Genomic DNA, 27234 nt, shown 5'->3' on the forward strand with positions numbered 1-27234 from the left:
GTTAAAAGTACAGTATGCAAGTTCCCTGCCATGGTGAAAAACAACCTCAGGATGAGTATCCCTGTGCATTTATAATCTGCATGTTTAATCGCAGAGCAGAACTCCTGTAATAAATTGAAGGGACAACACCCAGTGGTTAAGTGCTCCAGGTCTGGTGAATAATTTGAGTAAAGTACTGTGACAGCAGTGCACCAGATTTGTTGATTAAGTAGCACACTCTTCCACTCTGGTGGTGGCCTACATGTGGCTTCTTTCTACTGAAGCTGCCAAAACGGTGAAACTGTTGTGTCTGGAGTGTTGGGTTGTCGCCATTTTTCTGTACAAACAGTTGGCAGATGAGGCAGCGTGTGCAGCTCACTTTGCTTGTAGTCTGTGGACACATATCTAACCATAGAACCAGCAATAGTCTCGATGCATTCAACCATTACTTCTTTCCGCCTGTATCAGAAGAAATCTGCAAAAACTATTTGAGCTCCAGAGACACATCCAAAGAGGAGAAAAATAAAAGTGGGTTAAGCAGTGGATGGGAAAATGATAGGCCAGGCAGATATGTATGAGCAGGGTTCACACAATCCCTGGAGTAGCTACAGTTTTCCTATTCCACCCTGCCAACCCCAGCACTTTTAAATGAGGATGAATTTCTTACCGTGATTTGCTAGAATTCAAAAAGCTACTTCTTTTCATTAAAAACTGGGGGAGTTAGTGAATAGGTTTTCATCTGTTCCTAAGTTTTGGTCATAAACTATTCGTTTTGTCCTTCATTATTAATACCAGTATGTGTTTAAGGAATGAGTCTTATTTTTGATAGCTGCTGGTGGTTTTGAATGTATGAAATGAAGTCAGGCACTTGGTTTTATATTCAGGTGAAATGGGTATGCTTCTTTCTTAAAGCACTAAGTGCAGCAATATTCAGGCATGTTTCCCTCCTTGATTACCTTGATGAGGTGTTCTTCCTGGTAAACTCATTAAGGATTAAGGTTGCCTAGATTTGAAGGTCTACTTTCTCTGAGGCCAGCACAATGACAGCAATAGATCTGCCACTGAGAGTATCCCAGTGCTATACTCAAATATCAGCTTGGCACAGCTAAGGTGATAACTGAAGATCCTTTTCTCCCCTAAGATGTTGGAGCCTGGCATAACTGTAGCACAGAAAAGCCCAGTATCATACCGAAACAATGGGAAGCTTTGACAATGCACTGTTCCAAAGATTATGTCTGTGAAAGCCAGCATTTCAGACAAAAAGCTCCAATCTAAATTGAAACCTGCAAGCAGTTGCTTAGGTCTTTGGTCCTACCATATGCAGCAACATACACAACTTTAACCAGTGTACTAAAATCACAAAACACGTGACATGTGGTAGTCCTTGATGACCAAATGCATCCTGTCAAAGTCTGTGAGGCAGGTGGCAAATTTGAGTTGATGGAACTCCTCTACAACCATCCTCCATTGTTGATTTGGGTGTTATTATCAATTGTAGTAAAGCTACCAATCACATCTGGGACAAATGTACCATTGGTTTTCTTGCCAAAACAGTAGCTGTGTCAATTCAAGCCATGTTAAGGAGCTGTCTACAACATTCAGAGCACTGGCAATTACCCAGCAGCAGCAGCCAATGTAAGAAGAGGCAAAAGGACTAAACTTTCTGCTTCCGGCTTTCTTACAGTGCAGACGCCCTGCTGCTTGCGCTCCGCTTTGCTTACATTCTTTTGTGGATATACTTGTTTTTTTCCTGCTAATAGCTACAGAAAGTAGATCCTGGATACTTATAAAGCACTGGGACTTTAATTTGTGAAAGATACAGAGGACTACTGCCATATTTTCACCACTTTTTCACCACTTTAGTACTGTGTGAGCAGGGTTGAGGCACAGTGCAAGCCTTTTGCTGTGTCTGTGACTGGAAACCTGTGATTAGGACAAGGACAAGATGGCAAAATCTGTGAGCTGCACAGAGTTTGAGCGACTAACCGAGACGATGAGGCAGCTTCAAAAGAAGAATGAAACTCTACAACAAATTCATGAGAGTGAGCAATTCATTGACTCTGTGGCAGCTAACATACAAGGTGCTGATTGACAGACTGTTATATATGGAAATACAACAAAAGTGGAGCATACCATCGCTGACTTGGCTGACACAATCCCATGGATATGTCCTAACACCATTGGATCAGCTGCAGAGGCTCCCAAACTGGCCTTCCCTAATGACCCTTCCTACTGGCACAGGACTGGTGCTCGACCAAAAGCATTAACTCCAGCCAGGACTTGGGCTGATGTCACTAGACGCAAAGGCAAATCCAGCAAGAAATCAGTCAAGAGAGCCCCAGCACTCACCCCTCCACTTGAACTCTCTCTGCAGAACAGGTACGATGCACTGGCTCCAAATGAAATGTGTGACAATATCAACTACACTGTACCCAGGCAGGCCAATCACACTTATGGTATTAAGGCTATCCAAAATGCAAGCAATAGCCCTAAAACCACTGCTAGACCCAGGGCCAGAAAAAACTATGGTAACTCCACACCTGAGAAGCCAAGGGCCAGGAGAAGTATCGCTAACACCACACCTGATCAGCCAGACACCATCCTGATCGGAGACTCAATAACCAAGCATGTAAGAATGGCAAAGACTGAAAATCTAACACGTGTCTGACACGTCTGTCAGGGAGCTAACCGAGCTGTTGCCAGTGATCCTCTCTACACACCCAAGTAACATGAGGATTATCATCCATGCTGGGTCTTTTGACATTCTACGGAGAAAAACTGGCTCTGAGATCCTGAAGAAAGACTTTTCCCTGCTCCTGGAGAAACTGAGTAACTGTCAGTCACAAAATGTGTTCATTTCGGGCCCCATTCCAACCCTGGGGAAAGGAATCGAGTCTTTTACCAGACTCCTTGCCCTGAATACATGGCTGACATCGGCATGGGATGGGATGGGATAAAGTTTATTGACAATTTTAACATCTTTTGGAACTGTAAGGATCGCTTTCAGCGTGATGGGATTCATCCAAACATCACTGGATGCAGACTACTCGGGGCCAACTTATGTCATGCTCTTGGAATGCCATACCAAAACAAGAATGGACAGATAAGAGCCAAGGACAAGTACGGGGCACAGATACAGACAGCCTGTATCTCTCCCCCTTCACCTGACCCTTTGCTCCACATCACCCAAGGCATTCAGAGGATGTCCCTGTCCCAGTCAGGGATCCAACAACCCCCCTCCTGCCCTTCATCACAACCAGGGAGCCAATGTCCCCCCCCCCCCAAGACCGGCACAACCACTAAGGAGCCAACGTCGACCCTCCCCACCACCACCACAATCACCACGGAGCCAGCGTCAACCCTCCCCCCCTCCACCACGCTCACCAATCAAGGAGTTAGTTAAAGCTGCCACACTAAAGCCCAGTCAAATTGATGAACTCTTAAATAGTAGCCCTAGACGTCATCACTCAGGTGCCTGTCAGAGATGAGACAGACCCCATGCTGCTTCCTTAAACATACCGGCGATCTTAAATAGCCGGTGGCATGGTCAAACACATCTTGAAATTGAAAAGTATCAGCCAGAGTCATCTCCAAGGTCTGTCATTCCTGTATTGACTAGCATCAGGAAAAGCAATTTGTACTCGAAGCACACAGCTACTCTATCTAATCAGACTCCAGTTATGCGTCAGCCACAGACTGTGTCAGACAATGTCAGTACACTAAACTTAGCTTTATTAAATATCAGATCTCTGGCTGGCAAGTCACTATTAATTAATGATTTTATTATCAAGAGAAACCTTGATTTTATGTTTTTAACTGAAACTTGGTTAAATGAAAACAACAGTGCAGCAGTACTTATTGAATCAGCCCCCCCAAACTTCCATTTTATCAGCTCAGTTAGAGAACTTAGGAAAGGATGTGGAGTAGCCACTTTATTTAAGGATGTTTACCAGTGCAAACAGTTGTCATATGGGAAGTTTGAGTCTTTTGAATATGTTGCACTGCAGTTGAGATCCTCCTGTCAAGCAGTATTAGTAACCATTTACAGGCCTCCAAAATATAGTGCACACTTTGTTGATGACTTTTCTAAACTATTGTCTGTTGTCTGTATTGATTTTGACTGTGTTGTTATAGTAGGTGATTTTAATATTCATATTGATAATCCCAAAGACGGCAGTGCGAAAGAACTTTTCTACATCCTGGACAATTTTGAACTTTCCCAGCATGTAACAGAGCCAACACACAATAAGGGACATATTTTAGATCTAATTATCTCCCAAGGGCTCAACATTTTTGAGGTTGTGGTGACTGATGTTGCCTTTTCCGATCATTACTGTGTTTTCTTTAAAATGGCCATCTCCGCTGACACCAGTAAAATTACAACAGAGGTAATCAGAAAACGCTATATCAACGAAAACACCTGTACACTATTCACCCAGGATTTTATACCCACACCAGCTCTGCCCTCAGTCTCTGTCAATGATCTGGTTCATAGTTTCAGCTCTAAAGCTATGAATATTATGGACAATATTGCCCCCATGAAGGTCAAAGTTGTCTCTGGTAAGAAAAAAACACCATGGAGAACGCCACACGGGTAAAAACTCAAAAAAAGAGAATTTAGAAAAGCAGAACGCAGGTGGCGAAAAACCAAACTCCAGGTTCATTATGACATCTATAAAGAAAGTCTGCACATCTATAACTGGGAGCTAAAAAGGGCGCGGCAGTCCTTTTTCTCTGAGATTATCAACAAAAATAACAACAATGCACGGACTTTATTTACTGTTGTTGACAGACTGACAAACCCATCAGCGTCAGTCCCTCCTGAACTGCTATCCACCAAGGCATGCAATGACTTTGCTTCTTTTTTCACAGACAAGATTTTAAAGATAAGACAGACAGTCTGTAACTGCAACACAGTGGCTATTTCACCTGTGCCTTATAAGACTACTCCAGTTAATTTGGCACTTTTTCACCCATTAAATTATGCTACTTTGACAGACATAGTTAGAAACCTTAGGTCCACTACCTGCTGCCTTGACACTCTGTCTACAAGCTTTTTTAAAGATGTTTTTAACTGCATAGCATCAGATATACTACAGATAGTCAACTGTTCTCTTCAGTCAGGACTTTTTCCAACGGCCCTGAAGACCGCAGTCATTAAACCTCTCTTAAAAAAGCCTAATCTGTTTGCCTCAGTAATAAATAACTACAGGCCCATATCAAACCTACCATTTTTAGGAAAGATCATTGAAAAGGTTGTTTTTCAGCAACTTAACACTTTCTTGGAGCAAAACAATTCCTTTGATGCCTTTCAGTCTGGATTTCGAGCACATCACAGCACTGAGACTGCACTAGTAAAAGTTTTAAATGACATTCATCTGAGCAGTGATGCATCAAAGATTTCGGTTCTGGTATTACTGGACCTCAGTGCTGCATTCTACACAGTCGACCATAAGATACTGCTCGACAGACTAGAAAAGTTTGTGGGACTTTCTGGCACTGTGCTAAATTGCTTTAAATCTTATTTACAAGACAGGGATTTCTTTGTGTCACTTGGCAATTATGAATCTGTGCGAACAAAAATTACATGTGGAGTTCCTCAAGGGTCCATTCTTGGGCCTCTTCTGTTCAACATCTATATGCTCCCTCTTGCTCAGATTATGGAATAGCATAACATCTCCTACCATACTTATGGAGATGACACACAACTTTATATAACAGTGTCACCAGATGACTACAGTCCCCTACATCTGCTAAATAAGTGCATTGACGAAATCAATACATGGATGTGCCAGAATTTTCTACAACTAAACACAGACAGAACTGAGATAGTTGTTTTTGGCCCCAAAGAACAAAGATCAATAGTCAGTGCTCACCTTGACGCCATGACACTAAAACCTACAAATCAAGCCAGAAATCTGGAGTTCTGGTTCTGGACTCAGACCTAAATTTCAATAGTCACATTAAGACAATTACTAAATCAGCCTACTACCACCTTAAAAACATAGCAAGAATAAAAGAATATCTGTCTAAACAAGACACAGAAAAATGTGTTCATGCTTTCATTTTCAGCAGGTTGGACTATTGTAACGGTGTCTTCACAGGCCTGAGTAAAAAATCAATCAGACAACTGCAGCTCGTCCAGAACGCTGCTGCCAGAGTCCTCACCAACACCAAGAGAGTGGAGCACATTACACCAGTGCTTAAGTCACTGCACTGGCTTCCTGTGTGTCAAAGGATAGACTTTAAAATTTTGTTACTTGTCTATAAAGCACTAAATGGTCTCGGGCCTAAATACATCTCTGATATACTGTACGTTATGAAGCATCCAGACACCTCAGATCATCTGGAACAGGTTTACTCAGTGTTCCCAGGATCAAAACCAAATAAGGTGAAGCAGCCTTTAGTTTCTATGCTCCCCGCCTGTGGAACAAACTTCCAGGATATCTGAGGTCGGCTGAAACTGTCAACTCTATTTAAATCAGGGCTTAAAACATTACTATTTACTGCAGCATACCAGTGAACTAGATATGTAACTTATTGTTAGGATAATCTGTAGCTATTGTTTTTATATTTGTCTGCTGTTGCTTTTGCTTTATGTTTGCTTTTTAAATGCTTTTTCTGCACTGTTTTTAACTATTTATTTTCTTGCTTTTAGCTCTTGTTTTTAATGATCTATTGTTTTTAATGTATTTCTCTTGTAAAGCACATTGAATTGCCTTGTGTATGAATGGTGCTATATAAATAAAATTGCCTTGCCTTGCCTTGCCTAAACTGATATGCACAATTTAAAGGAGCTGATGGAATCGCACCTCACTGTCGTATGTACTGCACAGAAGACCATCTTTCAGGATGATGTCCTTGAACAGAAATACCATGGGTAGAATGCAATGTAGAGAAACAGATTTACAAGATAGAATCAAATACTTTCAATCTCCAAAATTACAAGAGTATAACCTTCTGAGACCCCGCTTACTAATACGAGGACATTTCATTTTGGGCTTGCTACATCTTATACTTCATTCTGCGTAACTGAGACCTGTTGTCCTCGTTCGTGGACACTTTTATGCTCAGTCTATAGCTTATCCAACACAAAAGTGGGCATTGCGCAAAACCTGATCAAATATTATGGTTGAAACGTGTTTATTTGTGCTTAGTAACATTTGTAGTTTAATATTGCATACAAATGTCACCAAATTGTAGCAATTTTAACAAGTTTAAATGCTGTCTATTAAAAAATTCTCATTTGAGGACATTGGGACTTATTTACCATTTTGTTTGAGGACATTGGGACTTTATTATTGTATTATTGCAGCATTTTATAAAGGCCAGTAAGATGTGACAGACTAGCTTGGAGTGGGGCAAGGAGAATTCATTCAGAGCTACAAAGTGAACAAATTACAGGACTTTTAGAAATGTTACATTATTTGCAATTTGTTTTGTACAGCCATGTTCAGGTATTGAAATGAACAGTTTTAGACTTCAACAGTGACCCCCTAACCCATATAGTTACAAAATGTTGCATTGTTTTCAGTTTTGTTTTTGCACAACAACGTTCAGGCACTGAAATAAACTTTTATAGTTCATTACACACTTCTGACTATTAAAAATACATCTTTGCCAGATCCTACTAATCCCAAAAAGCTAGGAGAAATTGAAAGTCCATACCAAACAAAAGCTGTGGTCTCAGGAGGACAAAGTACCTACCACTAAAGACTTTTAAGTGTATTAAGTTGCAATGTGGTATGTATTTGTCTATGGACTGAAGAAAATGGTTCAATAACAGGGCTTCCAGCAAACTGGAACTGCTGGCAGTATGTACAGTGTGTGTGGCAATGGCCACAAAACCAGCTCCATTACACACAGACATTGAAGCAGGATAGACATATGGTACATATAAGAGGCAAACTCTGATATACCATTCACATGGAGGGAGAACAAAGAGATTAGAGGTGCTGAGAGTGGGTGCTGCAGTTTGTCATTAACAACACACAATGCAAAAACAGCCATGGAGAAAGACCAAAAAAAAAAAGAAAAACAGCAAACACTGGCTGAGTCTCGAGGAGGATAAAGACCCAGATCAAAGGACAGTGGATGAAACACAGACAGGAACCATGAACCAAAACTGACGGGCAGTCCTGAGAAAAAAAGAGAGGAAAAAGTGAAAAGGGGAGAGAGGGAGAGGGAGAGGGAGGACTTGAAATCCCAAGACAACAGCCAGTAGAGCTATTCACAGCTAAAACAAATTGCTGCAAAGGAGTCTCCCAGTTGGAGATCTCTGCAACCAAAAGGCTTATAAAAACTGAATTCTCACACCATATCCACTCTTCACACATCAGTCTGACAGCATAGTTCAGACTGCAAATACAATATGATCTACATTAATTGTGTATAGAGTTTATCACTTTGAGATGCTTTTGTTGTCCAAAATCATACTTGGAAAAAACTAATGACTGACTGGCAGATCTTTCAGAGGGAGTCGCAATGTATAGAAGGGAAGTATAGGAAGGTAAGTAACACTGCAGAGGGAACTAAGATTAAGGATAGAGAACTGGATGGAGATCAAAGGAAGATATAACAAGAATGTAAATAAGCAGGGGGTCTTCAGTTGCTTGGAAACCTGAGCGTTGAAAATTAATTGAAGACAGTCAAAAGAGACATCGAGGAAAAAGTAAAAAGAAAAATTGATAAAAAAGAGAGATGAAAGAAGTGATTTTTTGATTTATCCTTAGAGAAAATACTGCATGCTTTCCGTGTCCCATCCGTGGATACTGTTTACTTTGTAGAAACAGCACCCATTTTGAAAGTTAGCACTCCATTAAATAGATGTTAATAGTGGTTATCAGTGTTATAAATAAAGGCCAAAAGGATCTTGCTACACAGAATAGCATCTTCAGAATGCTATTACAACCTGGCAAAACTTTGTTTCTTTATGTTTTAACAACACTATGGTTAACGTGTGGTTATATTTGGGCACAAACATACATGGTTATAGTTAGGAAAAGATTATGTTTTGACTTAAAATACCCATGTTTGGTGGCACAAAAACAGGTAGCTGAAAAACACATTTGGGGGCAGAAACACTGCTGTAAATGCAACAACAGGATGTCATGCATAATGACAGACACGGCCATTTAATAGTTGTTAATAGCATTCTTAACATGCTGGTTGGTGTGGCAGGAGCCTTCTGTCTTATATCTTTAATGCTGATAACCCCTGCCAACACCTTTGGGAAGTCCAAAATTTGAGAATCAATGCTAGTCTTTTCTCAGCTTTCATCACTACCCTGCCACAGTGCTCCCTGTTCATTAGTTGTATTAATATGCCATCACCTGCAGCACCTTCCCTTGAGGAAATGTATGCTGCAGTCATGCCAAGATTACTTTTATATCTCGAGTGAACTCTTGAGCATAGCCTATTGATGGCAGAGAAATAGTAGTCAACAGCTCTACACTGAAGGACTTAAATTTTATTGTGATTCTGCAGCAGTAGCTGTGCTCCTTATGGTAGCATATATACAGGATGTTTAGGCAAATAAACAACTTGAGGTACTGCAGGCTTGTGTTCTGTGTATTTTGCAGTTTATTATATTCAAACATTAAACCCTCTACAAGTGTCTATAATCAGTATTTTCAATAGTTATATATCAAATGTCATTGTGAAAACAATGTGACCGTGTGAAAGGGGCCACTTGTGCCTGAACTTCAGATCATTGCTTATCTGCACAGCCTGCAACTTTACTGTTTTGATTCACTCTCACCGCTCTCACAGCAGGCACTTGTTTTCAGTAAATAAAGCTTTTAAATCCACTGAGCACTTCACATTGAGGAGCATTTAGTAGCTGAAAATGGATACCTCCCTCAGGAGTTGGTATATGTGACCAAAACATCAGTTATTGCAAGTTTACGATCATGTGTGTGATCATTATCAAATCCTTTGCTTTCTTATTTGTGGCACTTGGTGAAGAATAATTAAATGGCCTCTTGTATGTGGCTCTTGCCTTCTGTCTAGTGTTAACTTCAAATACCATCAATTCTTTCTTTTTTCTGAGAAAAATACTGTATTTCCAAGATGTATTATTTTACATGCCAGTTCTAGCTCACTCTCTCTCTGCTCTCAATGTCTCAGAGACCATTTAAAGTTATTCCAAGGCCTCTTCATGGCCTTTGCCCCATTTTTGAAAAGTGTTATTGTTGAGTTGAACCTTTCCATTCGGGTTGAGAATGGAAATCTTTCAAAAGAATACGGTAGATGTTGTTTCGTGCATATGCAGACAAAGAATCCAGGGCCAGATGCATAAAACTGTGTAGATTCACGACTATAACTGTGTGTATGCACAAAGACGGACATATGCATACACATTATTTTCATCAGATTTATGAAGCCGTGCATATGCCTGGTTCCATTTTATAAATCTTGATCGTAACACAATCTTGAAATTGGCAAACAGCCTGTTATTCGTCTCTCACCAGAGTCTGTATTTAATGTTGTACCTGTCATGTCACCTGCAGCTATCTCAGTTGAAAGAGTGCGCATGTCTGGTCTTAAGAGTGCGTGAGGTGCACACATTGTCACTGCACATTCTTGGCAAACACATGGTTTTTGTGCGTACAAATTGTTAATGCATCTGCCCCCTGGTCTTAATCATTTCAGTGTCTTTCACATCTTACTGTACCACTTAAACTCCTCATTGTGGACGAGTGGTGACAAAGTCATCTCTCTGGTCTTTCTAGTCCCTTGGCTGCTGTTGTGTATTGTCAAACAGAAATTCAGTGCGAATATGCATTCCAACAGGTTCATTTAGCTCCATGGGTTGAAACCACTCTCTGTCCCTTCTATCTCCATCATGTCTTATCTCTTAGATCAATTCCCAGCTGTCTCTCCCACACTCTCCTCTCATCTCTGTCAACCATTCCCATGTCCCATTTTATGCAACGTTTCCCCATCAAGAGAATCCACTTCATCTCTCTCATGTCCCGTCCTTGTAAACCATTCCTAGTAATTATGGAGGCAAGCTACTCGACTGGGGATTTCATCACATGGCTGAGAGCTCTGCAGAGATGCCAACATCAGGAAATCCTTGTCACAGCAGTGAGACACTAACAGACCGCAAGACATACTGAACTGCTAGAAAATGAGCCAAAAAGCCCAGAGGACCTTTGATTAAAGCCCCAGTTTGGAGACCCAAATGCAAACACAAAGGTTGCCCCTCTAAAGAACATAAGAGATGAGGTTTGAAAAAAAACAACAACAATTATTTCCCCCCTTGATTGTCTTCATGCAAATAGTGATAAAATTGCACCAAATTTGCACGGCTAAACAAGCTTAGTGATTTATCATCTCACAGCAAATGAGCTAATTGTTACACTTGATTGGCTTTTGGCATAGCATAAATTCTCAAGGATCCTGTGCGACAAACACTCAGAAACTTTTAGTTCATCTGAAAAAGTTGTGAAAAATCTGCTCGATTCCCTCTTCAAAGTGTTTCTTAGCAGACAAAGAATTATGCAGCTTTTTTTTTTTTCTTGTGCTATTTAACAGGATTGGGTCTTAATAGAAAATAAGAACGTGAAAACTCCCACCAGCCACAAGCCCCCAGTGAATCACAGTATTCAGTTTGAAGCAGCCACTTCCCTTCCAACATTGCTCCTTTGGGGGGGGGGGGGCAGCATACATTATTCAATAGCTATGACTATGGGATAACAAGCCGGTGAGGCTGAGCTGGATAAAAGACACATGAGTAAGTGTCGAGAGGAGAGAGAAAGAGATCTATATAATTGACCGGTCACTTAGGGAGCACAACATATTTTGGTGCATTTAGGTACTCAGCATGACATACTCCCTCTCCTCTGTGCATCTGTAACTGGTAGAACAAGAGCTGTCTGTGTTGAAAGCTATATCCTTGTCAATTCTGATGTTGTTTTTCCCCCTCTCTTTCATTTGTTTTCTTTTTAACTACAGCCACAATGTCTGTGATGTAGATCAGGTTTGAAACCGATAACCTTGAGGCAGAAGATAAGCCAGTGCATTCCTGTGTTATATTTCCCCTAGCAATGATAAGTGTGATCTAGATTAGCTCTGGAACCTGCAGCATTTAGGCTAGTAATAGACCAGTAATGTAAGTGTTATTTATCTCTGCTAGCTATGATAGCTATTTGATCTCCCTTGCTTTTGATTGTCCTGACTTTGTAGAGGTGACAGGGTTAAAGAGAAAAAGTCTGTATCACCATTAAATGAAAAATGGGCTTTAAACACACACATATACACACACTAGCACCCGTACACGGCTGGTTCAGTACAAATGAAAAAGGATCTGTTATGATCCCCCGGGGAATTGGATGGAACAGAGACAGCAAAGAAACTATAGGACAAAAGAGGGATACCGGAGCAATAAAACACATATAAGGATGTATCAGATTTTAAATGAATTTTGAAATATGCAATATCAATCCAAAGATTGCTATTTGGAATCCATGACTCTGCAGGACCCGTCTCAAAGCCAATGTGCCAACAGAAGTGATGTTTGAGTGATGAGGAAGAGACAAACAAACAAAAACTAATTTTGGAAGTAGTTGTCTTAAGTTGTTTTCAATAAAGGTATACTGGAGACTGCAAGCCTTTGTGTGTGTGTGTGTGTGTGTGTGTGTGTGTGTGTGCGTGTGTGCGTGCGTGCGTGCGTGCGTGCGTGCGTGCGTGTGCGTGTGTGCCAGTACAGATCTCGGGAACTGACCCTGATCAATAATCTATTAGCAGCAAGGCATGTCTGCTTGGGCAGGCGTAAATACACACCCACAACGCAAGCACACATACATTTCGACACACACAGGTCAACAGGGTCAACTATTGTCACATTTTTAATGTACACATACATTACATACACCTGTTATCTCAGACAAAGGGCATTCTCCTTCCACAGTTGCACACCTACACACACACACAAACTCTCCCCTTCACACATACACACAAACTTCTCCAGAGTTAACTTATTCCTCTTTCACCTCAAGTATTTGTACCACGGGGGAATATTTCATGGCAAATGGAGCATTGCAACTTTATCTGCTCTGCTGTGCTCTACTCCTCCGTCCTCTCCACTTATCTTGTCTCTTCTCCTCTCCTCAAGCATGTCACAGGACACAGGACTTGAGGGAAAATTTGCTCCTATAGAGACAAATATGGCCGTTATGTAGCCATAGACGTTTCTCCACGTGGTTGCTGTCTATGCGTGTGCTTAAATGAGAATTCTGTATGAACACAAGCTCCATACCTAATAACGTTTTACATTAAAGTATATTGACCTTGAGTGTGTTATGCAGATCAGTGGGTGCATGTCTGCATATGTGTTTTACATCACAGATCAGTTCTTCTGGTTTATACTGCAGACCCACAGTGCAGGATCGTGATTCAACACCTCACTGCTTCATTGCCATAACAACAGGATTGATTTCACTTTGCCTCCATGCAAGTTTAAAGCAGACACAGCCAGGATAGATATATGGTGTTCAAGAATTGGATTTATACTGAGTCACATATATGCATTTACATTTTTCATGGCTGGATCTGCTCTGTATGTATGCAGGGGGCTAATATACACAGATGTACAGGTTATGTGCTGGTGGTTATGCTGTTGGAAGCCCCTTTAGACTAGCATTTAAGCTAACCCTGCTTGACTAGAAAAAAATGATGTTACTGGCAATGATTTGATATGTTTGTTAAGCTCATTAGTCAGCGGTTCAATGGTGAGACTCGAATGCCTCATAGCAAGAAAGTGTGTTTGGGTTTTTTCGGCTTACAGAATTGCCCATAAAATGTTTTCCATAAATGTAAATGTGTTGTGCTTTAATCAAACGGTGAACCCCAGGGCTGAAAAATGAAGCCAGCATGGAAGTGCCAAAAACTGCCATTTCCTTGAATGACCATTTGAGGCTGGCTCTAAAAATGCTCAACTACAGCATGGTACAGAAAGACAGTTTTGGTCTCTATAACTAATTTCCCCATTCATGACAACTGTAGAGGGGTAGACCAGGGTTTCCCACATATTCATTATTTTTGGCGGCCCACAATATCAGCATTTGTGGACTGATTTCTAAGAGCTGTTGGAATATATATACCATCAAAGCTTTTCAAAGCACCACACTCTCAGAGCGCAAAGTGTACTCTGGGCACAGACAAAGCAGAAGAATGGCAGGCACAGTGAAAGTAAAGCTTAACTGTCCATTTATTCATACAGAAATAGAACACTTACAACAACAGCATTCTCATTTTAGATTTGTCTAGCATTTTTTCAGCCTACTATACAGTAAATGACATGTTTGCATGGAAAAAGCACACCACATGGTCCGGTCCTGGGTCTTAAAAGTTTGTTTTCACCTGCCTCTGCAGCAGCTGCTCCTCTTATCTAATCCATCAACCTGATCTGATAAGCGCTGATCAATCCGACCACAAACCAGTTCTAAACACCGTGACTCAAACTCAACAATGTGCTGCTGAGGGGGAAAAAAAAAAAAAAGCCTGTGCTGCATTCACCACCAAAACCTCTGAATTCAGCTTGCTTCTTTTTCAACTACTGCCAGACATAAACTCTAGTTCTGTGGGAAACACAGGGAGACTTTTTATAAAAGTCACCCAATTAAATTTGTCAAAATGTGGTCATCCTGCGTCACTACTGGCTCCAAAAATCCATGATGTCGACAGCCAATATGCCACACTCGATGTTTCAAAGTGGGAGTCCACTGCAGTGTGATATCTAAGTGACTACATCCATTATTTTTATACAGTCTATGGCTTTAACCCTATGAAGGACTATTGGCGACTTGAGCATATTAAATATGAATGGATTGGTGGTTGTCTATCAAAACTTATAATATATACTTAGCTCTTGAAATATCATTCTTAAAACAAAAAATGTTTTAAAATTGCTAAATATTTGAGTTTATTTTACTAATTTCCAAAGGACTTAAAATATTTAAGTTTAGACATCAAACATAAACAGCCCATCAAACATTGCAGGTATCGTTCAGTGTATATGTGGAGTACACCAAAAGTTATATGCAGTTGCTAGCTTTGCATCTTATTCTTTCTACTGTTTCTTATCCTCTGTCCTGACAGGTTTTGTTCAGCCTCAGCAGAAACTGACAAAAATATTTGACTAACAGGACCAACAGTATCCTCAGACTGTGTGCATAAGACCATTGTATGAAGATGTATTCCTGAGCGCTAATCTGAAACGTTACGTAAAAATCCCTCAGATGTATTTTATCTCTAAGCCCTCAGGTTGGAAGGTATCATTTGTAAAACCTTACTTGCAGGATAGTTTTTGCAAAGCTCTGGAATATGAAATACATGGGTAGAAAGTCGATAAGCATTATTACCGGAGGCTACAGCAGTATGCTCCTTTCACCACTGATCAGATGTACTGTATTTATAGAAACGCATTAATATAGGCTACTTAATTTTAGTTTTAACCAGATGTCATTTAGATGTTGGAGTGAACAAGGCAAGTCAAATCGTTTGGTGAGAGCAGCCACACCCTGTATCAAATAACCATGCACAAATAACAGATTTAGCAAGGGTAGCTGTCTGAATTCTGCATAGTAATAATATTCTGACACAAATAATCTCCAATTTGTGGTGCGATAGAGCAAAGGTGGATCATTGAAATTCAATTTCCTTGAGTATTTCTTTCCAGCTGGCATTTTTTCCTCGAGCTGTGTGACTTTGTTGACTGCTCCCTTAAGCACCATACATTATCGTGGAGAAGCAGAAAGTAGAGGGCTGACGTAGCGGCTTCTGTTTATAGATCTATTTGGTGTGTCTATCTCTAAAACAAATGTTCTGCGGTTTACCCTCCTCTGCTTTCCATCTCTATCTTGCTCTAGCCTCCTTTTTTCCTCTCCACTCATTTCAAGATTTATCACTCTGCAATCCTGAAGCCGGGAGGTCCCTGCTTATACCTCTGCCTCCCGTTCCCGCCCTCCAACTCTCTCTTTCTATACCCCTGTACCTACATTCTTCCCTTCGCTCAACCTCTTTTTACCCTAAGCCTTCCACCTCCACCCCTCCATCTCTCCATCCTCTCTATCTTTATGTGTCCATTTCCACCTTTTCCCCCCTCTGGTAAAGAACAATCCATTCTTTGGGTGTTGGTCTGGCAGAAAGAGAAATGGGGCTTGGTGGCACAGCAGAGCCTGTCACCCCCAAAAAAACACTACTAGAACATCCATTAAATTGATTTGTCAGTGTCTTGCCAAAAAGCTGTATCTCCGCTCAGTAAACTTTTCAGGAATAGGAACAAAAGCAGCAGTTTATTCTATCTTTGTAGGACATGTAGTTGGATTACAGTAAAAAACGCATGTTTCTGCAGGATTTTACAACACTGCAGTTCAAGTCTATAAATCTTTAGGTGAATCATGAAGAGATCACCTGAAAAGTGTGAAAAGACAGCAGATTATTTGTCATGTAGCTGGAGAGCAGGATTAATGGTTTCACTTGTTTTATGATGGTGTCTGGAGAGTTGCAAATAGCACACACCTGTGCTTGTTGTGGCAAAATAGTAGCTTACTGTGCTGTATATGTAAATATAAAAAGCATTAGCATGTGTCGGCAGAAAAGCACACACGCAAGCTAATGAATGTTTTCTTAAGGATGCTGAAAAACTCAAACTATGACCTCATACAAAAGCAAGATGCTCAAGTACACAAAGTACAGTATTAGTTCTTTGCTGACATGTTTTCACCAAAATTTTGAGGGGTTAGCTGGGATGATGTTTGAATCTGATTTTGAAAGGCACTAGACGCACCTCTTGTAACGCTGTTTTTATTGCCCAGCCTTAATTTGGATATGCCTTTAAGCTACATTTGGTAATTTTCATAAATAATAACTTTAAATATTTGCTTAAACTGTCTCTATATTTACACAGCACCAAATGAGATAGATAGTCTTTGAAAAAAAATCTAAATTCTGTTATTGCCTTATTCTCACCTCAAATGTTTTTAGAAACATTTTTTCGTGTACTGTTTAGTTGTAAAATGAGAACATTTGTCACATGGCTGCCATGTTGGATACAGTTAAACAGGAGAACCTTGCACCACCCGCGGCTGTACAAACGTTCACATTTTACAGCTAAACAGTACACTACACTTTTTGGCTTTGATTGGTTGTTATCATCTGCAACACACTCAGACTAGAGGCAGTAGGAGCGAAGGAGGGACATCATTTGTTATTTCCACAGACTGTCTAATGTCCTTCTTTCAGAATACGGTGACAGTTTCAACAAATATGACACAAAGTTAAATTCATAAAAGTTACCAACTGTACATTTACGACAGGCTTATCACACTTCTGATTATCTGAGATGTTTTCTGTTCTTGATTCAGACCTCAGCATTCCTGAGACAGCTCTGCCCAAAAGTAATAAACCTTTTCACCTCAATGTTCTTGACTGTAATGCGGCCATTGACGTTATTAATTACACATCCAACTTGACAGTTCAGAAAATCTTTATGCAGTGCTACTGTTACTTCATTTTCTTTATGTTTACCTAAGAATTTGATTGGTTATCCTACATCTAGCTGCCTGATTCAAGGTGAAACAGAGTCTTGTTTATTCATAAACTCACTCATCCCCAAATGGACCAAAAAATAAATAAAAACTCCCTCACCAGATTCACAGAAAAGTTACATACAACACAGAGACTCCTAATGAGGCAAGAGGATGAGAAGCCAATGCCTAACACTGCAGTCCTGGAGGGCCCCTGAGGTACAAGGGCCCTGAAATTAGCAATCTCAGCTCATACTTTTTTTTAGCCAGCAATCTGCTTGCTAAATCTCCAGCAACTCTGAACCTTGCTAGCCAGAGCCATCCACCTTGCTTACCAGTTATAGGGCTTTAACCACAGTTCCCAGCAGCAGCCTTAAGATAAACCAGAAAGAGACAGTGTAGTTGCTCAACAAGATTAATTAATTCAGTTTTGGAGAAGATCTTACCGTGACACTGGAGACAATGACATTAGACTATTTGGCCATGGAATAATAATTAAAGCTGGAGTTCAAATTATGGTTTGAATTGCATAATTTAACATCCTAGATCAATATAACTCAATTTCAAATGATTTTGTTAAGAAACCATGAATAGACTTTATATTCAGCAATTCAATCAAGCAGTACCATGACTTGTGTTATTGTTTCTGACACAGAGGTCCACAGTAATTGCAGTAATTTACGCAGGGCCCTGACCTTCAATCATAGGCTTGGGCCTTGAAAATTTGTACTATGCCATTTCACAGACACACACACACACACACACACACTCCCACAGATAAACAATGATCTGACACATCTTGACCGGCTCAGTCTTCTGCCAGCTGTCACTTTTCTATTTAAATGGATTAAAATTGATCTCAAAACTGTTGACACAAGGCTTTTACCGGTCACAGATGACATGCTAAATAGATGATAAGGCCCCCGAGCGTGTGGGAAGACCCTTGAACATATTAAATCCAAGTACCCAGGGAGTAAGATTGTGAGCAACTCTGGTTTATTTTCTGTTGTTACATGGCCGTGGGGACTGAAAACAACAAATTAGCACCGCACACCAACAAACACATCACTTATTTAATAGTCCTTGCTAATTAGCTGAATTAAAGTCGAAAGAGGAATGGGGGGGGACACCGCAGGCACTTTATCACACACTGTTTGATTGGTATTCTGTTTTAGCTTGGACTATATACTATGTACTGGCCTCTACTGATTAATTACAACAACTTTCTCTGTTTGTCTTACTGACTTATTCACCACTTCTCTGAACATTTCTTATCACTATCTCTCTATCGTCGCGGTCTAGCTGTTGTTGTTCAGAGTATCTTTCTAGTACCAGATAATTATCTTCAACGATGGGACTCTAACGAATGAACAAAATGCAATATATAGGTGCGGCGGCAGTGGGTCAGTCTGTGGGCACTGAACTGAAGAGTCATCGGTTCAAGTCCCCATATGGACCAAGCACAGAATGCGGACTGGTAGCTGGAGAGGTGCCAGTTCCTCTCATGGACACTGCTGATGTGCTGATGAAGAGCACATCAGCAGTGTCCTCTCATGGACACTGCTGATGTGCTCTTGAGCAAGGCACTGAACCCTCAACTGCTCAGGACACCTGTCCATGGGCAGCCCCCTCACTTTGACATCACTTCATTTAATGCCTGGCCGTGTTTGGGCGTGTGTGTTTTGTGTTAAAGTAACATAAGAGTAAAAAAAAAAAAAAAAAGAAGAAGAAGAATTTTCCCAGGAGGGACTAATGACATGCTTTCTTCTTTCTTAGGTACCTGAAGTTCTGCTGTTCACTTAAACTAAGATTTTAATCCTCTCTCAAACAGCCTCCAGTTTAAATGTCAGGTGAATCACGACATTGGCCTTTTATTGAAGTCTGTACTTCATTTGGTTTTGTAAAAGCTTCAGGCTACGAAGTCTAGATTTCCATCTTTTGAAGTAGCCACTGGTTCCTTTCCATGTTTGCACACAGTGATGAAATCAGGCTGTAGAGACTTAAAGTGGTTATAATCAATATTTTTTATAGTTTATCAAGTGGCCATGCAAAAACAACTTGACAGTGTGATATAGGTCACAACAATGAGCTCTGTGTTACTGACCATTATAATGAGTTTTGGCTCATTTTTAGCTGCCTGCTCCACATCTTCACCATTTTAGTTTACTCTTTACGCTGTCATGGTGTCAGTGAGAAAGCTCTGGTAAAATTGCTGTGCACTATCTGCTCAAAAGGCAGACAGGCAGTTAGAGACTAGCTGGTGAACAGAGAATGAATATTAGACTTACACTTGTTGGGTGGTCAGAAACACAACTCCAAATGCTTCATAGCTGCCGGATGTGTAAATAAGCAATGATTTCATAACAAGTTCGTCACATCAACTTGAAAGGGTGTCTTGTAATGTGCCACCCACCCACGGCGCTCCAGATCCACTGAGTGACGGCACAAGACTTTGGACCAAAACAGACTTCGCCTAGGGCTTCAGAAATGCTAGAGCCGGCCCTGGTGACATATCTGATTTCTCTAACCACAGTGTCAGATCTGCAGAGTTGCCAACAGGCAGGCAGACTGGCTAAAGAGGTGGTGGCTTTTTGGAAAGTCAGAGAGACAGGCGGGGAATAAGACAGATCGGAGATAGGAGAGCTGAAAGCTTTTGGATTAATTGACATCTCCTGTTAAGTGCATGTCCATGTCTTTTACAGGTAGATAGACAAATAGACAGTCAGTGAGACAGGCGATTGCAGAGATATAGTCAGGAAAACTAAAAGGAGTTATTAGGCTGATGGCAAAGATGAATCAACCAAATGTATCTTGTATGAGGTTTGGGTACATTGCTGCCGAGATGGATACGATGTTAGACAGCCAGTGAGACAGACAGGAGAGCTGAAAGCTGTTATTAGAGTGATGACTAAACACAAATAACCAATCAGATCACTTATGAACCATCAGTCCAGACCTGTTAAGGGTGTCAGTCAGACAGGCGGTCAGTTAGTGAGACAGCCAGTGAGACAGGCGAGCTGTAAGCTGTTATTAGGACCCATCTGTACTGGTGGCTGGAGGCTGTGATGATGAGCTACCAGTCCACAGCTTATTATTACCTGACTAATTACACTGGCTACCTCAGGCTGGCAGCTCTGTGCCTGTATTTATAATCAAAGTGAAATTAAACTATTAACTGAATTAATGGCACCGTGGTGTATGTTGTGTCAGCTCACAAGAGATGCGTGAGCCTTTAGTGTATTTATTTGTGCCTCTCTGCACATTTCACACGATGAGGGGAGATTTATGAGCCAGACTCTGAACACAAAAGCCAGAGGGACAATGCAGGGAGCGGGAGAGGGAGATAAAGAGAGATGTGAACTGAGCACAAAGTAAACATCACAAATGATATATGGTACATGTGAGGAAATGCTGCATGTGCTCACCAAACCATATTTTGACATTTTTCTTACAACCATCTGTTGGTACTACCAGCACCACCCCGGTACCAGATGTCTCTCACTTATCCAAGGATTTGGATTTTCAGGTGTATTTCTTTACATGGGGATTGGCTAGCTGTGCAGAGCTGAGAGAGGAGCCAGGGTTTGAATTTCTTTCTCAGGCTCTGAGTTTTTGTTGTTTACACAACTGCTTCTGTCAATTTTTATGTGCACAACCAAGTGCAACACTGTGAAAACCTTCCAGGAAAGGTAAATCCCTGTATTTCATTTCACCCCTCTCTATGACAGCTGGCTTCTCACCCCATCTTTGAGTGTGGCCTTTTGGAACAGCTGTAACCACTTCTGTCTTCCCACGACATACTAACTGGTTCCTTTTGAGCACACCCCTGCCTCAAATCTTACACTGCTGTACTTGAATCTGCTGCAGCGAAATTGTCCTGCAAACCTAATCTAATCTAATTGTATCATATATCTTGACAAATGAAGCCAAAATAAATGGTTTTGAATGTGATTTGAATATGCTTTTGTATCTAGTTTACTGTTGCTCATTGTTATTCCATTGTTAAACTTTAATTGTTTTCTTTAAATTTCTAAATGGGCTTGCTTTAATCATCTCCCTGTGGCTGCCCAAGGATATTTACCCGCCGCGACAGCAGGGCTGTTGTTGTTTTCACATTGTGAGTCTGTGTGTGTGTGTGTGTGTGTGTGTGTGTGTGTGTGATCATGGCAAAATATGGTCCTGGAGACACTTTTTGTTGCGGGAACTACCACAGAAGCAATTTTGAATACTTTGCCAGGTGTTTATATTTCTGTCTGTCTGTAGGCAGGTTTTCTCAAAGCAACAGTGTCACAACCATATAAGATGCAGTCACGAAATTTTACAGGCATGTAGTTGAGATCACAATGAACACTGACTTTGAGGATAAGTGTTGTCTGAGCAAGGAGACCAGAAGCAGGGGGGTAGGAAGTACCCCTCTACACACACACACACACACACACACACACTTTACGCTCACATTCATTTTAAGCTGCGAATCAGCTTCGCAGCTGCTGTGATCCCATCGCAGGATGGGCTCTAGCTCTGTCTGTAGACAGAATATGAATCATGTTACTATGATGCATATAGCTAGTGTAGAAATATGTGGTGTGTTTTATGTGGAAATGCTGCAGGGTGCTTTCATATTGTACTGTTTAATCAGTGCTCTTATGCATAATTTTAGCGTGTGTGAGCAGGGTGTTGGATGGAGTTGAAGCTTATCTGAGGTGGACTTATCTGTAATCACTGTTAGCCTGCCACAAATTGGCCACAGAAAGATTTGTTGGCAGTCAATATAAGAGTGTATGTGTATGTGTTCATCATTGGCACGTGGGGCACGCTGCAGCTGTGGTCTGCCATTGGCATGAAAAAGTGGCAATGCCATATTGTCATTTATCATATGTCAATGTCAATGCAAATAAGTAAGAATACTAGACACACAGTAGAAACGTTGCCTTCATACACACACACTACACTGAGTGTTCTGGTATTTCATCACAGATTGGATTTCTAACATCAAACAATGTTACAGATGATGAATGCATCACCTGATGGATTCATGTCTAAGACATGAAATGATTACAGCAGTGCAAAAAAGTTTTCAGTATAACTCTTAAAGGATGAACATCAAACTAATATTAAAATGAGAAAAACATCAAACCATCATCAAACATCACGCAGACCTCACTGAAGATCAGAGCTTTCATGGATAGAAATGATCCTTTAATGTCACGGAACACTAACACTTTCTTATAAGCAGCAGCTCATCTACAAGTCACTTTTAACAAATATGTATCTTGTCAGTTTACATGTGGATTTTTTCTGGTAATATGAAGCCAATGTCTATGGTCCAGTCTTTAAACTGTGTGATCGACTCCCAGCACCCAGCTTGTTGGTGCAGTGCCCGTCGATTGATGCAGAGTATGCATCACAAAAGCTCTCCACATCTCTTTATTTTCCACAATCATCGTAAAGACTACACACTCGAGAATGATGGATTTTATAACTGAGTTATCAATAGTATCTGCAATGCCTGAATGGATTTCATCAGGGCATCGTGTGCCAGCATGAGTCTAAACAAGCACAGGCGCTGTCCATTCTTTGCAGTTGTGTATGATGACATATAGTTAGTTCTGAATGCAATATGTGTGTATATGTTAAAATTCTTAATTAAAATGAGAAGTAGCCTCCTGGTAGAATTGACTATTTCCTCATCAAGAAGGACCGATATTGTTACCTGCTCCTACGTTTCACTCAGGCACCACCAGTCAGATTGTTTGTCTTCAATCAGCTGTTGTATAAATAGACATTAGCAGCTGTTTAATATGCAGCAATTATTTACAGCCCTTATTTCCATGCATTTGCATATGAGTGCTTAATCAAATATGATTTTCCCATCTATGGATGTACTTCTAAATGACAGAGTCCTGCAGTAAATGAATGGGATCGGGCCTGCTCATGCACGCTGCCCACTGAGCTGGAATGATTCAGAGCACATTACATCTGCCATGCTTTACAAAGCGCCCATCCCTTTAAACAGAGTGGAAAGATAATATAGTGAAGCCTATCACACGCCCCGCTGACAAGGATCCATCCAGCATACATGCGTTAGGAGGCAGATGAGAGAGGCAATGCACAGTAAACCGTGAGGAGCACTCATTTGTTGTTTAGCAAATTTGTTACCTGGCTGTGTAAGTGGGTGGTGTGTGTGTGTGTGTGTGTGTGTGTGTGTGTGTCTGTGTGTATGTGGCATGTGTGTGACTTTGGGTATTGGCGTGTCCACATCTAGAATATGTGTATGTGTACATTACCCACATGTAGTCACACACTCCAGGCACTCATGTCCTGTTTGTCGCCGCTTCTGTTGTGTTTGTGTGTGTTTTTTTTATTGCTTGTGTGTTTACTGCGCATCCCTCACGCTTGTGCGCCGGTTCGTGTTTGTGTTTTTGATCAGCTCATCCCCAGGAGTCTCTGGACGCTCCAAAATAGAGAACAGACAGGTGTGACATATTAGAAATTCAGTCTCGATTCGAGTAAGCAGACCACAAAACAATGAACATCCATCCATAACAAATAGCAAAACACAGAGAGGGCGGTGAGGGAGGGAGATTGAGAGTTAGAAGGAAGGAAAGTGGGGTAAAAAAAAAAAGAGGATTTTTCCATTTCAACGGATCAACGACTTTCCAATTTTAACACAATTCTCATTTGGAATTCAGACCGGAATGCAGCAAGATATTAATTTGGGGAAATCAACAGAGAAATTGGGTCACCTGTGAGCCATTCATTTCACGCCGCCAAAACAAATAAGCAATTTAAAAGAGAGAGGGAGAGAGAAGTGAAGGGAAAGAGAATAAAAACAAAATGATGTAAGTGTAGAGGTATAATGAAAGATGGAAGGAGAACTGCGAAGAAAGTTGGTAAAGGCTGTGAGTGGGAAGATGTTGCTCACTGGGAGGAAAGAGGGACAGAGAGAGAGTGAGATGTTAGATTGAGTTTGGAACTTAATGAAGATGGCAGACATGGGGTTAGCATTCATCGCAGCACGCATCCACTGGGTGTGAGCCGATGTGGGCAGCGTGTCGCTCAATCAGAGCAAAGAGGGGAGCAGAGGTCGGGGTCACAGTTGCATTCAGCTAATTTATGTTGGGAATAATTGCCTTTTTGCGCACACAGACACACAAGTGGAAACAAGCAAATACACTCACAGACACGATGCTGTCTCGAAGAGAATATGTAAATAAGATGCAGCATTTGTTCAGTTGGCAGAAGAAAGGAAGTTAAGTTTGAAGTGTCAGGGTTGATACAGACTAAGGCAACATTGGTTTTACAGGTTAATTGCCTGAGGGTAGGGGCTTCAGAGGGGATAAAGAAACCATAAAGCACGTGTGTGTGAGTATGGAAGGTATATAGGTATACATGGATTTGTTTTTTGAGAGTGTAAGAAATATGCGACTTGCTGTGATCTTAATTATCTTTCTCCTTCTTCGTCTCTCTTTAGGACAGTCCATTGATCCTTCAGTCGGACAGAAATGTGACTGTCAATGCTAGGAATGATCAGGGACAACTGACCGGTCAGCTAACCGTGGGTAAGACACACGCACACACACCGTACAAAGACATGTCCACACAAACTGCTCTGGCAGTTAACATTTTCCTCCAAAACAACATCCAAACCAGATCATTTTCCCAGAAGAGTCAGTTATATTGCTTTGTTTGTGCTTGAATTCCTTAATGCATTTTACCTCCTTCTGTTTACCAAACTAAATGCCATCTTTTTCCATTAGTGTATCTGACTGAAGCTGACAGCTGTGTTGTTTACCTCAGCTAAATCATTTTTCCAGGCTCTTATTGGATTAGTGAGGGCCCAGTGTCTTACAAAAGACGTCATTTAGAGGACATATGATATATATAATGTGACATATTCTTAAAGGACTCTGTAGCTGGAAACAAGTTCAGGAAAATGAATAAAAAGATTTTAAACTAATAAAATTTTGTAAAATTTGCACATGGAAATCCTTAGTGAAGAATAAGGGAAGAAAATCTGTGTTTACAGTTTGGATTTATTACTTTTTCTCTGTCATGTTGTGTTTATTTTCCTTTGGCTTACCAGTGAAGAGAGATCTGGGTCAGTGTGTTGTGTTATAATCTCTTAGCTTGTTATTATACCAGTGGGTTCTGTACAAGTTTTAGGTTTTTGGTGAATCAGTGAAGTAGAATAGAGAAGAGGTCATTACAGTGACAGTGTTTTGGTCGATTTACAGGTAGCTGAGTGTTATCAGTGCACAGGAAAAAAGGTTTTAGTTCAACATCCGGGCTCACTAGTTGAACTGACACATATAAATGCAAACTGTTAGCGTCACACTAACATGAACACCATATTTACTGATGTAAGTGGTAACATGCAGTAAAAATGCATTACATTTACACACATTTTACTAAGCAGAGTACTGAAAGAAACCAGGTCAGGCTTGTAATATGAAAATTCATTTACATGACAATTAGAAAAGCAGCTCACTGGAGAAAAAGCCAGCTGAAATATGTTTCCTTAACTGCATGTAAATGCTTTGATGGACAAGAGAACAGGACCTACAATAGTACCTTGACGAACATCAAACCATGCTGGTGAATTGTGCCAAATTGTATTGTTTTACACAGACTGATCAACAGTGGCATCACTGAGATCAAGAGGAATATAAAATAAAGAAAACGATATTGTCACCCTGGCACTCATCAGAGTACGATGACAGTAGATAACAGCTACATCTGGGTGGAACTTAAAACTTCGCTTGCGATAGTATAGAGTCTAAGTTGTCATTTTAAGCATCACAGTGTTTTTCTATCTCTTTTTTTGTTACCTTATAAAGCCTCTAATGCAGTAGTGTGCCTTTGTGTTTCAGTTTATATAACCATGGCACAGATCGTTGTGGAGGAGTCTTTTAGTTTTTAGATGTGCTATTGAGTCAATCGTACTGGACAGAATATTAAAGCTTTTAAGGGTATCAAGGGTGCAAGCATGAGCAGGAAGAGTGGAAAGATTGACCAGTAGTTGTGCAGGGAGAGAGGTGATGGTGGAGGCATTAATATGTTGGCTGGTGTGGTTGTCATTGGAAACAAGAGAAAGACCTAACTTTACTCCTAACAGGATAGTTGAGTGATCATTCAGAGATGGTCTTGAGGAGATAGATAAGCCATAGTTAGTTCAAGATAGTTAAATTCAAGGTAGTTACAGTGACATGAAAGGAGTATTTTTTTCTAAGTTTCACAAAACACAAGAATAATGTTTGATTATTTCCGATAAACCCAAATTTAAAAGCCAAATGTGGAGGATAGACACAGATGTAAGAATAGTGTGTACTAAAAGCTGGGCAGTGGCATTTATTGCTTCTCAGTGAGGCAAGTTGCAGAGATAAAGGGTTAGTGACAGAGGCCCCAAGATTATGGGAGCAATGGTTAGAGTTCAGAGCAGGTTAAATATAAAATGGAGTTAGCTGTGAACTTTAGTTCCTTTCTTGTTGGGATTTCATATTGTCTCTTTTTTTACCTCTTTATTACAGAGGTTCAGTAGCCATCGGTCAGCACTAAAAAGCCCTCTGAACATTTCCTCAGGGTTGGAACACAAAGATTGTGATTTCCTCAGGCTATCGTGTATCACAATGAGGACGATATCATTATCGTTTTTGTGTTCTATGAGCATGCAGCTATTACTAATACATGATACGTGGACAACAGTCATGGTTAGTATGAT

At 40.7% G+C, this 27234-nt stretch overlaps 1 protein-coding gene across 2 annotated transcripts in view; it reads left to right on the plus strand.

Moving 5' to 3' along the window:
• Window positions 1–27234, plus strand: part of LOC117255746 (zeta-sarcoglycan) — a 458822-nt gene that overhangs the window by 340708 nt on the left and 90880 nt on the right. For both annotated transcript variants that reach the window (XM_033624908.2, XM_033624907.2), the window contains exon 4: window positions 24988–25075. In XM_033624908.2, coding sequence (XP_033480799.1) covers window positions 24988–25075 — 88 coding nt within the window. The remainder of the gene's footprint in view (window positions 1–24987; window positions 25076–27234) is intronic.

The sequence above is a fragment of the Epinephelus lanceolatus genome, chromosome 3, assembly GCF_041903045.1.
Source record: "Epinephelus lanceolatus isolate andai-2023 chromosome 3, ASM4190304v1, whole genome shotgun sequence".
NCBI lineage: Eukaryota > Metazoa > Chordata > Actinopteri > Perciformes > Serranidae > Epinephelus > Epinephelus lanceolatus.